Source organism: Oncorhynchus tshawytscha, linkage group LG11 (assembly GCF_018296145.1).
Source record: "Oncorhynchus tshawytscha isolate Ot180627B linkage group LG11, Otsh_v2.0, whole genome shotgun sequence".
In the NCBI taxonomy this organism is placed as follows: Eukaryota; Metazoa; Chordata; class Actinopteri; order Salmoniformes; family Salmonidae; genus Oncorhynchus; species Oncorhynchus tshawytscha.
Window position 1 is genome coordinate 505,174 of NC_056439.1, and position 15,098 is coordinate 520,271.

At 46.5% G+C, this 15,098-nt stretch overlaps 1 protein-coding gene across 12 annotated transcripts in view; it reads right to left on the minus strand.

Moving 5' to 3' along the window:
* Positions 1–1,246: 1,246 nt before the first annotated feature.
* LOC112236864 (GRB2-associated-binding protein 1) overlaps positions 1,247–15,098 on the minus strand; it is a 68,162-nt gene continuing 54,310 nt past the window's right edge. For 8 of the 12 annotated variants that reach the window (XM_024405461.2, XM_024405462.2, XM_024405463.2 and 5 more), the window contains 9 exons: positions 14,730–14,946; positions 13,086–13,756; positions 11,855–11,949; positions 11,291–11,603; positions 8,374–8,463; positions 7,180–7,273; positions 6,645–6,762; positions 3,429–3,557; positions 1,247–3,352 (listed from right to left, as the gene is read on the minus strand). In XM_024405461.2, the coding sequence (XP_024261229.1) occupies positions 3,194–3,352; positions 3,429–3,557; positions 6,645–6,762; positions 7,180–7,273; positions 8,374–8,463; positions 11,291–11,603; positions 11,855–11,949; positions 13,086–13,756; positions 14,730–14,946 (1,886 nt within the window). In that variant the 3' untranslated portion in view covers positions 1,247–3,193. Of the gene's footprint in view, positions 3,353–3,428; positions 3,558–3,922; positions 3,999–6,644; positions 6,763–7,179; positions 7,274–8,373; positions 8,464–11,290; positions 11,604–11,854; positions 11,950–13,085; positions 13,757–14,729; positions 14,947–15,098 lie in introns of all 12 variants that reach the window. The other 4 variants (XM_024405466.2, XM_024405464.2, XM_042329633.1 and 1 more) reach the window with 4 other exon arrangements.

A 15,098-nucleotide genomic window follows, 5' to 3' on the forward strand; every position in this document is an offset into this window, starting at 1 on the left:
CAAGATATGCCACGTAAGTCTAAAAACCACTTGAGGGTAAATTTGACTGTTCAGACAAGTCGCAAGGCCTGGAATAAGACTTTTATATAATAACACCACATATGGTGGTTTGAAATGTACCTTGAAATATCCGATTCCATGTCATTTTTGGTTGTTCGAATCGGGTATGCTAAAAATTTGGATCAGACGCATAAAGAAATAAAAAATAAGAATGTGTTGAAGATTAATCACAGAAGAAACTGGAATACTTCAGGCCATCCTCCACCAGCCACATTTACAATGCTCCTCAAGTACATTTGACTAAATATGATTACAGTCCTTTTATAATAATTAGATTCCCATTTAAATGTGTCAAAATGACAGGAACATGCTAATGAATTAGTGCACATAAGTCTCTGCAAGCTACTGTGTCAAACAGTGACAAGAGGAGTAAAGGCTAGAAGGGTGCGTTTACACGGGCATCCCAATTCTGATTTTTCACTAATTAGTCTTTTGACCAATCACATCAGATGTTTTTCAGGGCTGATCGGTTTGGTCAAAAGACCAATTAGTGAGAAAAAAAAATCTGAATTGGGCTGCCCCTCTTAACGCAGCCAATGTAGTACAAAAACCCTAAGTGCAATCAATTCTCTCATCTTTCTACAGACACTTACCCACTCAGTCCAAGCACACTTCCCATACATTGACAACTGTCCCCTTTTCATCCAGATTACATGTTGCTCCAAATCTTCAAGGGAAATTACTGAAATGTGAGAGATTAGATTTGTATGTAAATTACTGCATGTTGAAGATTTTTTTTTTCCCTTGGTGGCTAAATGGAGAGCTATCAAATTAAAATGAGAGAATAGTGAACAGGTGAGGTAATCATTGATTGGGGAAGTGGTAGGCATTTGGACACTTCCTGAAACAGAATGGCACAATTTAGTACAGCACATCACTTTGTGCGCCCATTTCTCATTCCTCTATAGAAATGTCTGTGGTCCAGAGGAGGCTGGTGTGAGGAGCTACAGGAGGATGGGCTCATTGTAATGGCTGGAATGGAATTGACGGTCAAACACAAACCATGTCAGACTCCATTCCAGTCATTATAATGCGCATGTCCTCCAGCTCCTCCCACCAGCCTCAGTGGGTGGGACTTCCTGGCCTTTGTTCTTTTCTCTTTCCTCTGTCATTGTTTTCCTCCCTATAGTACGCCAACATTTTTTTAACATAGGTGACATACTGTAGGGTGTCGGTGACAAACAGACTCAAAAAAGGTTGTTTTATTTAGTTTACTTTCAAATGGAAATGTTTCTCTTTTGATTCATTAAAGAAAAAATAAAGCATCAACGTTTTGCAGTTGGTCTCGAGACAAGACAACCCTGCAATGGGATGGTGAGAATTAAGTAGTATGGAAATGACAGTACAGGCACAGTTTTTCAATTCAAATGATACATGCTGGAATAGTTGGTGCAAATATATACAGCAAAGACTAATTCTCCTGATAAAACATGCTTAGGACTTTGAGAGAGAAATGGGCCTGTATTCATGAATAATCTCAGCCTAAGAGTGCTGATCTAGAATCAGTTGTTTGCCTTTTACAATGACTAAGATTACATCGACAGTGGAGACCTGATCCTAAACCAGGGCCGGGTTCCCAAAACTATCTCAAGGCTAAGTTCATCATTAGAACCGTAGGATCCTATGGTTCTAACAATGCATTTAGCCTTAAGATGCTTTTGGGAAAGCGGCTTCTGCACTCCTACTCAGACAGTGAATAGGGTCCCTGGAAAGTTAGTAAAGCCAATAGTCATGAAAAAAAAACACTACGATTCTGAAGTATTTTCTTTTTAGGTAAAACATCACAATGTGTCACTATTTACAAAGACATATCAAGTAAAGTAGATCGTAAGGCATACATACATCAGACCCCAGAACGGTGTGCACGTAAATCCTTTTGAAATAAATTAAAACCTAAGAGAGAATGAAATCGACACGCCATCACAATAATAAAACTCCTGAAACAAAATTGACTGGCGCTCGTTGAGAAGGCATTTTCAACAGCACTTTGCTCTATAGCATCAAATCTGTCCGTTTATAGATTACTTGGACATCTATCGTTGAGATAACTCTAAATAAATTAGAAATGGAAATAGCTGTTATTAGTATTTGAATGAGTACCTGATTTCTCTCTCCTATAAACCTACGTTTGATACCTTTGCATAACTCACAGAAAGTGTCGGGGGAGCTTCCCGTTTTTAAGCTGTCACAGTTGATTCTGTCATTTCATATCACATGTCCCGATACCATCTCGGAGAGCGTATAGAATTCCACCCTGCAGAATTACCACACACCGTATATAGTGTTGAATAAAGGACACTTTCTGTTTATATACATAACACTTTGTACAACTCTTTTTGTTTTGCAAATATAAAGCCGTTTCCTCTTCCACTAAAAACTAAACGAGGAAGAGAATCATTTCTCAGACGATTAAATGACGTTTCAGTGAATCCAAACCTTTGATTGAGCACTTGGTCAGTTGCGTTTCAGAAAAAAGTTACTTGTTTTCTATTTTCTTGCATTCACAACAAGTTTTCACTAAGAAAACCTGGTTCTCTCTCTTACAATGTTTTGGATAATATTAGACCTGTACAAGAGAAAAATGGCCCAATTTCCTACCAGCAAAACTAGGCAACCTTGGCAGTAAAGTATTAAGTAGACACTAAGCATTCTGAAAGAGAGATGACTCATTCTCTCCCAAAACAGACTCCAGACAGTGTCACACAGTGTTGTGATTTAATCATAAAGGAAATGTCTTTAAGTTGTCTCCTGGTCATTCTCCAACCAACTAGAGGAAAAATCTACCATAAGTGGCAGTAAGTGTTCCAGACTCCAAGTCTTTGTGGATGTGGTAATGTCTTTACAGAGTCCCCATATCAGGCAGGTGAGGACTGATACATCAATCAAACCTACTTGCATCCATACTGCATTCAGCTTATTCCTGGCACATACCCCCTGTCTGCCACAGAGGGGCGCTGTGCTGTCGCTGTTCTGTCCTCAGACTGACTGATGGCAGTGTAAACTAAAGACAGTTCAGCGGCCCTGGAGGTCCGCCGGCCCCTTCACTTCGGCACTAGGAGTCTGGAGGAGGTGAAGGCCGGGGCCCGAGCTTGGAGTAATGTCTGCGGCCCAGCAGCGTGGGGTGAGCTGGGGGTCACTTGGGCCCTTTGGTAGAGGTGTCTGTCTCTGTGGACTGGCGTCCATCGTTCCAGGCCTCCCGGGTGCTCTTGAGGGCCTGCGTCCGCTGCTGGTCCACCACCACGTAGTCCACCCGCTCATCTGACACCGCCAGACCAATCCCATTACTCTTCTTCTGGAAAGGAAGAAACACAGGTCACAGTGAGTGAGTGAGTGAAAGAGAGAGAGAGAGAGAGAGAGATCGGTCTCACCTTCCGTGGTGGGGTAGACTTGCCGGGGTCCAGGTCTAGGTCCAGGTACTCCACCTGCTTGTCTCCCTTGGGCTTCACCATTGGGCTGCTCCCCCCGTCCGCCGTCATGGGCGCACCCAGCTTCATGTTCTAAGCAACAAGGGAGATACCATGTTACAGTGGAGATAGGGGGATGATGACACTCACAGAGTGTTAAATGTTAGTGCTACACTCTAGGAGTGGGCAAGAGGAGTGGTAGTACAGCTACAATGGAGACAGTTCTAGGACAGTCTACTACTAAACACTACATTGAGTTATTACGCAAACCTCAAGTCACGTCAGCATGTACACTACCACTGCAGATGGTGTCTGAAATCTTAGTGGGGTTTTGGGGGGAAATTACACCACAACCCACGCCATGCAGTGAGAGCATAGGCTCTATGGGCATCTCCGGTTAGGCTCCAAACTGGCAACCCAGGCAGCTTGTTTAACCACACTTTTGCAACCCGTCTCACCTCCTCTACGGTGTCAAGGCCCTCCATCTCCCTCTTAACAGGGGTGATGGGGACAGTGCAGTAGAAGGACTCCTCTCTACAGAGACAGCAGGGAAAGGTCAGAGGTCAAACAACACAGGCTGTACTGAGAGGGGGAAGAGGAAGAGAGGGACTAGGAAAAAATATAAATGAGTGTAAAAAGCAACAGGATGTAAACATTAGGTAAAGGCGAAGAAATGATAAGGGAAAACATATCAATAAAAAGGTCATAAAGACCTGGAAAACAAACAATCAAGCAGACATACTATACAGGAAATTACCCATTTTGTTGTTGGTGAAGTTAACCAGTCAATTTAGTATAGTTAAGAATTTCCTTTAGGAGAGAACGGAACAACGTTAAACAGCGATTGTGCTGTTCAATTTATTGACACCCACCGGGAAAATATTTATATATATATATATTTAAAAAAATATATATTTAGGACATTTTTGCTGTATTCAGACAGATTAGAAACAGCGGGAAGACTAAACAGTGGTGAGACAAATTGGGAGACAAAGTGGGAAAGAAAGAGACCCGTGGTTGTGTTCACATGCCTACACCACCAGATCATGGAGTCTGAGCCAGGGAAAATCATTTTTATCTGACCAGTCAACAAAAAGGGTCCTTGAGAACTGATGGAAGAAAAACAAGTTAGAAGAATAGAAGGAGCAAAAAAGAAATGTCCACCAGATGGACTGAATACCTGCAGGGGGAAGGAGATGTCCACCAGATGGACTGAATACCTGCAGGGGGAAGGAGATGTCCACCAGATGGACTGAATACCTGCAGGGGGAAGGAGATGTCCACCAGATGGACTGAATACCTGCAGGGGGAAGGAGATGTCCACCAGATGGACTGAATACCTGCAGGGGGAAGGAGATGTCCACCAGATGGACTGAATACCTGCAGGGGGAAGGAGATGTCCACCAGATGGACTGAATACCTGCAGGGGGAAAAGAGTGAAAGCGCAAACGAAAAATACAAAAAAGCAGGATGACAAGTGATGAAGAGGGAAAGAAGAGGTGAAGAAAATAGAAGTGTTGAAGAGGAGTCCTTCTGTGGCAACCATCTCTTTCTCCATAAAATATGAGGTTTGGTAGGCCGAGGAGGATGATAACGGACTATGATTTTTACTAGGTATACTATACTAACATGGAAAATTTGAAACAAGAAACGTGGACTCATCATTTCAATGTCATCACACTAACAAAAACCAGTAGTATGTTTTGAAGTGAAGTCAGACTACACTATATACACACAAAAGTATGTGGACACCCCTTCAAATTAGTGGATTTGGCTATTTCAGCCACACCTGTTGCTGACAGGTATATAAAATCAAGCATACAGCCACGCTATCATCATAGACAAACATTGGCAGTAGAATGGCCTGACTGACGAGCTCTGTGACTTTCAACATGATACCATCATAGGATGCAACCTTTCCAACAAGTCAGTTCATAAAATGTCTGCCCTGCTAGAGCTGCCCCGGTCAACTGTAAGTGCTGTTAATGTGAAGTGGAAACGTCTAGGAGCACCAACGGCTCAGCCGCGAAGTGGTAGGCCACACAAGCTCACAGAACGGGACCGCTGAGTGCTGAAGCATGTAGGACGTAAAAAACGTCTGTCCTCGATTGCCACACTCACTACTGAGTTCCAAACTGCCTCTGGAAGCAAGGTCAGCACAATAACTGTTCACCGGGAGCTTCAGGAAACGGGTTTCCATGGCCGTGCAGCCACATGCACAATGCCAAACGTGGGCTGGAGTGGTGTAAAGCTTGCCGCCATTGGACTCTGGAGCAGTGGAAACGCATTCCCTGGAGTGATGAATCACACTTCACCATCTGGCAGTCTGACGGACAAATCTGGGTTTGGCGGAAGCCAGGAGAACGCTACCTGCCCCAGTGCATAGTGCCAACTGTAAAGTTTGGTGGAGGAGGAATAATGGTCTGGGGCTGTTTGTCATGGTTCCCAGCTAGGCCCATTAGGTTCCAGTGATGGGAAATCTTAATGCTAAAGCATACAATGAGCAACTTTGTGGCAACAGTTTGGGGAAGGCCCTTTCCTGTTTCAGCATGGCAATGCCCCCGTGCACAAAGCGAGGTCCATACAGAAATGGTTTGTCGAGATCTGTGTGGAAGACCTTGACTGGCCTGCACAGAGCCCTGACCTCAACCCCATTGAACACCTTTCGGATTAATTGGAATGCCGACTGCAAGCTAGGCATAATCGTCCAATATCAGTGCCCGACCTCACTAATGCTTGTGGCTGAATGGAAGCAAGTCCCCGCAGCAATGTTCCAACATCTAGTGGAAAGCCTTCCTAGAAGAGTGGAGGCTGTGACAGCAGCAAAAGGGGTCCAACTCCATATTAATGCCCATGATTTTGGAATGAGACGTTGGAAGAGCAGGTGTCCACATACACTACATGACCAAAGGTATTTAAATTCTTCTGCATACTGATGTTCTATGGATATTCAGCCCACTAAGATAGATATGCCATCAGACAAATTACATTGCAAATGCTGCACTTTACCATGAATAAAAATATATAATTTAATTGCAATACATTCATTGGCTACTGACTTTATGTGGAACATTAGCTTATTAATGTGACAAGTTGTTTTTTTGGAAAATGTACATAAATCATTGTATGATTTAACATGAATATTTTAGAAGAGAGTAGTTGAGGACGTGTGTTACATACGAGTTCGTCTGCCTTAGAGACCATGGCTACATAATTCTCATCACAGTCCTCGGAGTCGGTGCTGGAGGCGGTGCTATGCACCGAGGGAGGCCTGGGGGGCATGGGGAACCTGGAGGGACTGAGCAGCATCACACACACACACACTGTTTAACACACCGTCGGTACACACACACACACACACTGTTTAACACACCGTCGGTACACACACAAATTGCAGCAGTGCCTGCAGAGTTCCCTGCAGAGAAAAAATGACTCACTGGAAAAAGACAAAAAGCTAATTTCTAAGACATGACTATTTGTTATGAGGTGACTAAAGTCATGCGTGGAGGGTTAGTGTTCTGATAGAATACCAAACCTATAGTCACATGCAGTAGAAAGGAATTCAACTAAGTTGACACTGACCTAAGGTCAGCTTTACGTTTTACTCCCAAATGGTTAGTATGCGGTGAGCGACAATAATCCTAGATGTGTGTCTAAGGGCCACTTTGACCCTGAGCTGCTGTAGAGGTGAAAGGTCAAAGGGTAAGACACTTACTCCCGAGCAAAAGACCTGGTGACAGGCGAGCGGACAGGTGCCGATGACTCCTCCCACTCAGGTAGGGGCTTGATCTCCAAAGGGGCGGGCTTGGCTGTAGAGGGGAGGGGCAAACACCCCCGTCAATCTCTCTCATCACGTACCATCATTGCAACACAATACATTCCATTCCACCATACAAAAGGTGGTGGGGATGTAGGCTTTCATTTGGCCAACAGAGGTCCCTAAAAGCCACAATACCTCCTTGTAAGACTAAAACTGTAGGCTAGATTCCAATATGAGAAGTTGAGTGTAATACAAAAATGTAATCAATTGGTTATAGGTTTATAGAACACGTCCACATTGAGTGTCCACAGCCAACTGCTCCCGCATGGTTAACGTAACAGAGCCCAATCTGGCAACCCGGGTGCTATAGAAACACATTCAGCATAGCTCCCTCAGCCTGGCTAGAAAACACCATCTGGTGCTGCAGTCTACAGGACAGCAGCACTAACACTTCTCAGCCTACAGTACAGCACTAAACACCCTTCATGCAATCCGGAGAGATATATATATACACACACATATCTGAACAGAACATAAAGAGGGGAAAATATAATTCATCGTACCTGAGCAATAAACATTCTTCCATTACAAATACAATAAAGAGCACATGATAGAATTACATGTTGAAACAGGAGCATGCGGAACAGTGTTAAAAATACAAGAGGTAGTTGGTTAGAACAGTCCATCACTGGTGTGTTTGTGTGTGTCACTAACCTAAGAATCAATTACTGTACTGGTGTAAATCATAAATGCTATTGATTACTTCGAATATGTGGGCTTGAGATTTGGTTGTTGGTGCGGTACACTAGTACACTGACAACGTTCTCCTACGTACTGGAGATCTTCCACCCAGAGATATGATCTTTGCTCCATTTCCTGAAGAAGCCTAGAGGATAACATCTCTAGGGTGTTGGTGAGGTTCAAAAACGTGTTATGAGAACAAAATGTGGAATCGGAAACGACAACTGAACTGAAGAGGGTCCCCGCTGGTCCAGGAGTTAGTTGATTGGATGAGACAGGATACCATGGTGATGTCATAGGTCACAGGAGAACATTCAGAAGCATGCGTTGAGTTCAGACACGTTCGGAGAGAATGAGAGATGAGTATTCAGAACCAAGTTTCAGGCGTCGTTGTTTGGTAGTACCTACCCTTGCGTCGTCTTGGGAACTCCCCTACGGTCTGAGAGTCGGTTCGCTCTAAACCAACCCCCTTTGCTCTTATTATTTTAGGACTCTGACCTGATTGGTTAAAAAAAGAAGACTTTTCACATTACCATCATTGATAAAACGATGACATCATTGTAACCCCTATTTTAATAAAACCCTGCCATGCAAAGCCGACAGATCAACAGACAGAGACAACTCACTACTTCCACCCTGCCATGGCTTCGTCCCTATTGGTGTATACCAGTATAGACAGGACCATCGCCATGGCAACAGCGGCCGCTAACATTTCCCATCATGCACCTCACTCCACGCAACATGGTTGTGACTAGAGGGAGTACAGCTACGACCGGAAGTGACTTTTCATAGCAGGTTAGGAGAGCATTTTCCTAACCTTAACTTATGTCTCCTAACCTGCTGGGTCAATTCTCCTAACCAGCTATGAAAAACTAACTTCCGGTCGTAGCTGTACTCCCTCTAGTCAGAACCCTGTAACATGGCTGGCCTCAGACTTGACAGGACAACAACATGCACCAGTATGAGTGTGGAAGATCATTTTTAGTGCAACAACACATCCACAACAGCAGACAATAAAAGCGCACATGTATCTGTACACCAGCAGACCGACGTTATAACCTCATGTATAACCCTCACTACAGCCAGAGAACACAGCGCACCCCAGATAAAACCATGGCAGACATTTAGAACAGAGCCATAAGGAAAGTGAATGATGCTACTTGTTGGCATCGACCACAGATGCTTCAGCCTCACAAGACCTCGCCTACAGAACCAAACCAAGCAAGAGAGGCCCAATCCCAAATGGACCCCTGGACCCTATTCAATTGTGGAGATCTGAGAGGAATTGATTTGTTAAAGCAATATGGTCAAACTTCCACCAAGTGCATAGGGTCTAGCGGTGGATTTGATTTGGGATTTGTACCAGAGCCAGCGAGCCAGAGGGAAGGCTCGAGAGATTAACCCTGAAGCCAACAGAACACAACAACCCTACAAGAACACACAGGCTGGACAACAGAGGTCCGAAACTCAGCAGGTGGATAGCAGTGGTGGTTAGGTGAGGACAGAGATTGCATTGAGATGGAAGTTCACGGTGATGGCCCATGGTTATGAAAAACTCAAGCAACTGTTTGCCGATCCCTTTGTCGCCGTAATAAGGAGCCCCTGACTACAGTAACATTCCAGTCTAACATGTCCTTGCACCGAACCACTCACATCCAGCACCCCATGATGACACCATGGAAGACACAGGAATGAAAATAACCAAGAGTCAGTGACCTGAAAGTTAAAGCTCTAAGCCGTGAACAGAGAGGGACTGACTTCAGGATTTCTATCATATTCCCCTTTCTTCTCTACCATTGACAGTGACTGGTAATGACCTCTGCTTTGGGTCTGCCTCCCCCGTGGGATATTCAAATCCTTCCTGCTCTAGATTGAAATGTCCCCTGGTGGGTCAGGAGGGGGTTGTTGCTTCATCAAAGAGGCCCTTTCAGAGGGGGGCACGACAATGGGGATAGAGGTGACCGCTCTGGGCGCTCCATGGTGATGGTGGCCCAGGCCGGTCACCTCCCCCAAAGCCCCGGAGAGGGCCCCCTGAACTCAGGGACAAAGGTCCCTTTGAATGGGGTGAGGGGGATAGAAAATGAGGAGAGCAGGCTAAGCTAAAAGAGAATGCTGAGAGGAGGGTGGAGGAGGTGAGAGGGAGAGGATAGGCTAGTGGGCTAAACTAAAAGAGAAGGCTGAGAGGAGGGTGGAGGAGGTGAGGGAGAGGATAGGCTAGTGAGCTAGTGGGCTAAACTAAAAGAGAAGGCTGAGAGGAGAGTGGAGGAGGTGAGTGGGAGAGGATAGGCTAGTGGGCTAAACTAAAAGAGAAGGCTGAGAGGAGGGTGGATGAGGTGAGTGGGAGAGGATAGGCAAGTGGGCTAAACTAAAAGAGAAGGCTGAGAAGAGGGTGGAGGAGGTGAGAGGATAGGCTAGTGGGCTAAACTAAAAGAGAAGGCTGTGAGGAGGGTGGAGGTGAGAGGATAGGCTAGTGGGCTAAACTAAAAGAGAAGGCTGAGAGGAGGGTGGAGGAGGTGAGAGGGATAGGATAGGCTAGTGGGCTAAACTAAAAGAGAAGGCTTAGAGGAGGGTGGAGGAGGTGAGAGGGAGAGGATAGGCTAGTGGGCTAAACTAAAAGAGAAGGCTGAGAGGAGGGTGGATGAGGTGAGAGGGAGAGGATAGGCTAGTGGGCTAAACTAAAAGAGAAGGCTGAGAGGAGGGTGGATGAGGTGAGAGGGAGAGGATAGGCTAGTGGGCTAAACTAAAAGAGAAGGCTGAGAGGAGGGTGGGGGAGGCTTTGTCTAGAACACTGTGTACATTGAGAGAGGTCTAGAACACTGCCAACATTGAGGAGAGGAGCAAAGGGTGAGCATCAACAATCTGCACTCCTGTCTGATGCCATACAGGAATTGTATAATGACACATTTTGAAGTGTTGTACTTAAGCAATAAGGCACCTCAGGGGCACCTAAGGGCTGTTCTCAAGCACGACGCAATGCAGAGTGCCTGGATACAGTCCTTAGCCGTGGTATACGGTCTGATATACCACAGCTTTTAGCCAATCAGTATTCAGGGCTCGAACCACCCAGTTTATAATTCAAAATAATGCAATGGTAATCTGCCTTTCATAACCATGAGCCAGCACATGTAAATGTGCGTGAGTTTGAGTTGAATGCCAGGATTTAGAGAGACAAGCAGTTGTGAAAACGTTGATGCAACAGCAGATAAAGACAAACGTACCAAGATTCTCTCTCATTCAAAGACACACCCCTTTACACCCCCATTCCCATTCACAGCCACACCCCTTCACCCCCCAGCCATCCACCCATCCTCCCTGCCCCCCTCACCTTTGCGGTCCGGTTTGAGGTTGCGGTCCACGGGCGGGGGCTGACAATCGCTGATGAGCATGGGCCTGCGGGGTGGGGTATTGGGGCTTGAGCGAAACCCCATGTGGGCCGGCGGGGGAACCTGCTTGCCCAGGGAGAACTCTAAGGTGCCCGGGCCCGGGGTCATGGGGACATAGTTGGGTTCCATGATGGGTTCACAGCCCGACAGGCTACCGGAGCGGTGGTGGGACGGGGAGTTGGCGCTCATGGGTACGTAGTTCTGGTCAACTTCCTCCATGGACTGGCTGCCCACTGGCATCATGCCTTTGTTTTTCTGGAGGGGAGGGGGGGCAGAGAGAGAGGCAGGCTACATGAGGGCATAGACAAAAAGAACGTACACACACACACACACAAGAAAAGTAGTAAGAGCATACAAGCTTCCCTTATCTTAATCTGCACCTTAGTACACTTCAAAACTCCATCGTCATAACAGTCCAATACTTGGAAGGATCAGTATCAATGTGAGAGGTCCTTTACGTTGATCGTTTTAAACTGATTTCAGGAGCATGTCGTGTAAAGACTGACCAAGTAGCTGTTGAAGCTTTCGTTGAAGTCAAACGAGCAGCTCTTGTCAGAGGGAAACGTCCGAGGGATATCGTAACAGTCCTGGGAGCCCAAATCTGCAACAAACATGACAGAACATTTAAAACCAGTGTAAACACAACATAACCAACAGTATAGTAGTCTAGGTAGGGCTTACAGCATTATGAATCAAAATGGGGTTAAATACTAAATAAAAAGGGAATACAAATGCACCACTGGAACCACAGTAAGTGTTGAACAGGGAAGTCTCATCTCGGCACTAATGCAGCTGGACTATAGTTGCCGTTCTTGCTCTGGTCATCATGGGTAACTTCACACTAATGGATTTCAGACAAACAGGATGATACGACTTGGAAGGCCGCCAGACTCTAAAGCCAAGGCAAGCAAAGCCTACTCTGGTACACAACGGACTAGACAAACGGGGAATCCCGGGACATTTGCAAAATGTCTTTGTGTTAGTTTAACAGACCCGTTTCATGTTAAAAATGATAGGAACAGACTTGGACCGGATGTAGCTGGGCATAATGTTTTATCTTGAACTTTAACCTCTGATGCTTTTTTGGTTGTGTAAATGATTGTCCTTCAACAAGTAAAATATTATTATATTTTGTTTTGTTTTGGGGGGGATTACCAGAGGCCACCACCAGAGGGGGTGATGAGGAGAGGGCCTCAGTGTTGTTTCTCTGTTGCTAGTCGAGAAAATGGGTTGGGAGCATCGACTGTACATGGAGGTTGGGACTGAGACACCAAACTGCTTTCTCCTAAACTCTGAAGTATGTGTTGTCTGTCTGCATGGTAACCGAACACCACTAATACTGCTACACCAGATGTCGTTGGAGGCAAGGCAGTCTTCAGCTGTGAAAAAGTATTTGTAATTAGCCATTCAAAAACACATCTGTCGCATCAAGATAATTATCCTGGAGGATTAGACTCTTGCTTTGCTCTGCAGATGATAGTGTTGGCTGACAACAGCACACACCAGCCATGTGTCGTTATGAACATCCTGTCGTTGCTAGCTAGCGTATTTAGCCTTTATAATGATGCACACATATATCACTTAGCCTCATGATTAGTGAAAGGATGTGGTACTCTGTCACTTAGCAAAAAGTGAGAGTGAAATGGAATGCTTGTGATCAATTATATATGTTTCTCATCTATTTGACAGGACTAATAAATCAGGAACAATTAATCAAGATCAATCAATGAGCCATACCTTTCCTGAGGCGTGATGAGTCCATGGTGCCGATGGTGTTGCTCCTCAGGGCCTTGTTCCCGGCGCTGGTGGGCACGCAGTAGTTCCCATCCGTCTCCGACATGGAGCGCGGCACGCAGTATGTGTCCGTGGGTGAGCGCTCCGCGGGGGGCGGCGGGTGCCCCGGGGTCAGGGAGCTGAGGGAAGGCTTGGGGGGCCGGGGCGGAGGCATCCCATCCCCACCCTCAGACCCACCACTCGCTGGACCTCGAGGCACCTGATAGGTACAGTTACTGCCTGGTGTGGGAGGAATATCGTAGCTAACCGACAGGTTCCTCATCTGAGTCTCCATGGAGGGCTTCCGCGAGGGCGTGTTGAAGACATAGAGCTCCGGGGCGTCGCCGTCGACCGGGACGGGGGGCGAGGAGGCGGAGGCCGACTTGGGAAGGAGCACAGTGTCCTGGGAGTAGGAGCGGGGGAGGTGGTAGAGGCTGGAAGAGAGGTCGCCTCCTCGGGAAGGCGGAGAGTCATAGATGGAGGAGGCGGAGGAGGGGTGAGGGGGCAGGACAGAGGAGAAGAAGCCGTTGGCGTGCTTAGAGGAGGAGCTAGTGGAGGTTGGCGTGCGGTGGGCGGGGACGTTGTCGTTCAGGTCCGTCTCTGACGAGGTTGACTTGGAACACTCAGCGTGGGCTCTGTGGCAACGGCACAGATATATAAACATCAGAAGGCTGAATGATGTGTGAACATTTCACACACACTTCAACATAGATTAGTGATATGGGTTACAGCAACAGAACCACCAATAACTCCTATTGAGGCCCACTGGATATGTTGTTGAGCAGATCGTATTGAGTTGTAGGTTCAGTATAATGATCCATGTTTCATCCTGTGGATCATTTCAAAACATGCAGGGTCAAACACTGCACGGTCCTTTGCCAAAGGTCTATTGACATATTAAGCTATTCTGGATCATTCCTCACTTCCCTGTGAGAACAGCCAGGTGCTTCATTTTGGATTCATGATCACTTCTCAAACACATCAATCCCAGAGGTTAAGTGCTGGGTTAGTTTTGTGTGTGTATGTGTGTCTACATATATATGTGCATGTTTTTGAACCTGTGTGACTTTGTGCACAAGTGTGTGTGTATGCATGCATGCGTGTGTGTGTCACTCCACACTAGACAGGCTGCTCCAGACTCACTGATTAACCTGGGGAGGAGAAGGAGCCCCTTTGCTCTCACACTCCTCCAGGAGGAGGTACTCCTGGGGGAGAGGAGTCACAGAGCTACACCACCACACACAGAGAGGAGGAGGAGAACCACATCAACAAGAGAGAAGAGGCACTGAAATATGGACAACATATAGAGACAGTACAAGAGACCTACTAAAGCACACAACATACTAAAGCACACAAGAGGGTAGGGGAGGAGTGCGAGAGAGGGCGGGGGAGGAGAGCGAGAGAGGGCAGGGGGGGAGCAGTGTGGGGTGAGGCTAAAGACACCATACTTCATATTAAAAAAAACAAGAGTGACAAACCTAAAGTACATTCTAACAGGAGACAGATGGAGATGAGATGTCAGAGAAACACCGAGGGAAATGTCACAACACCTCTCCACTCTGTACTGATGGCAGAGTTGCCCTGTCACATCATGGACCCCACACCCACCTGTTGGGCTCTGGCTTCTTGCTCTCACAGTTGACCAGCCACAGGTAGTCCTGGGGTTCGTCCAGGCTGGACTCCGAGTCCAGGTGGCGCACGCTGACCGGCTGGTAGGGAGGGGGCACGTTGGTCAGCATGGCCGGAGGACCCCCCAGGCCAGGGTGAGGGGGCGTGTCCACCACTGAGCCACCGCTGGCCGCCTGGTGGGCAGCCTTTGCCGCTTCTGTGGGGAAAAAAAGAGGGGGGAGGGAGGGAGAAGAGGGGAGACAGTCAGAACATAGTTAGGACAATGTTGAGAATGCTGCCATGCACAACAGTTATTTCCAAAACGTACATGTTCTGTTGTGAGATTATAGGTGTTTGTATGGTTAGATT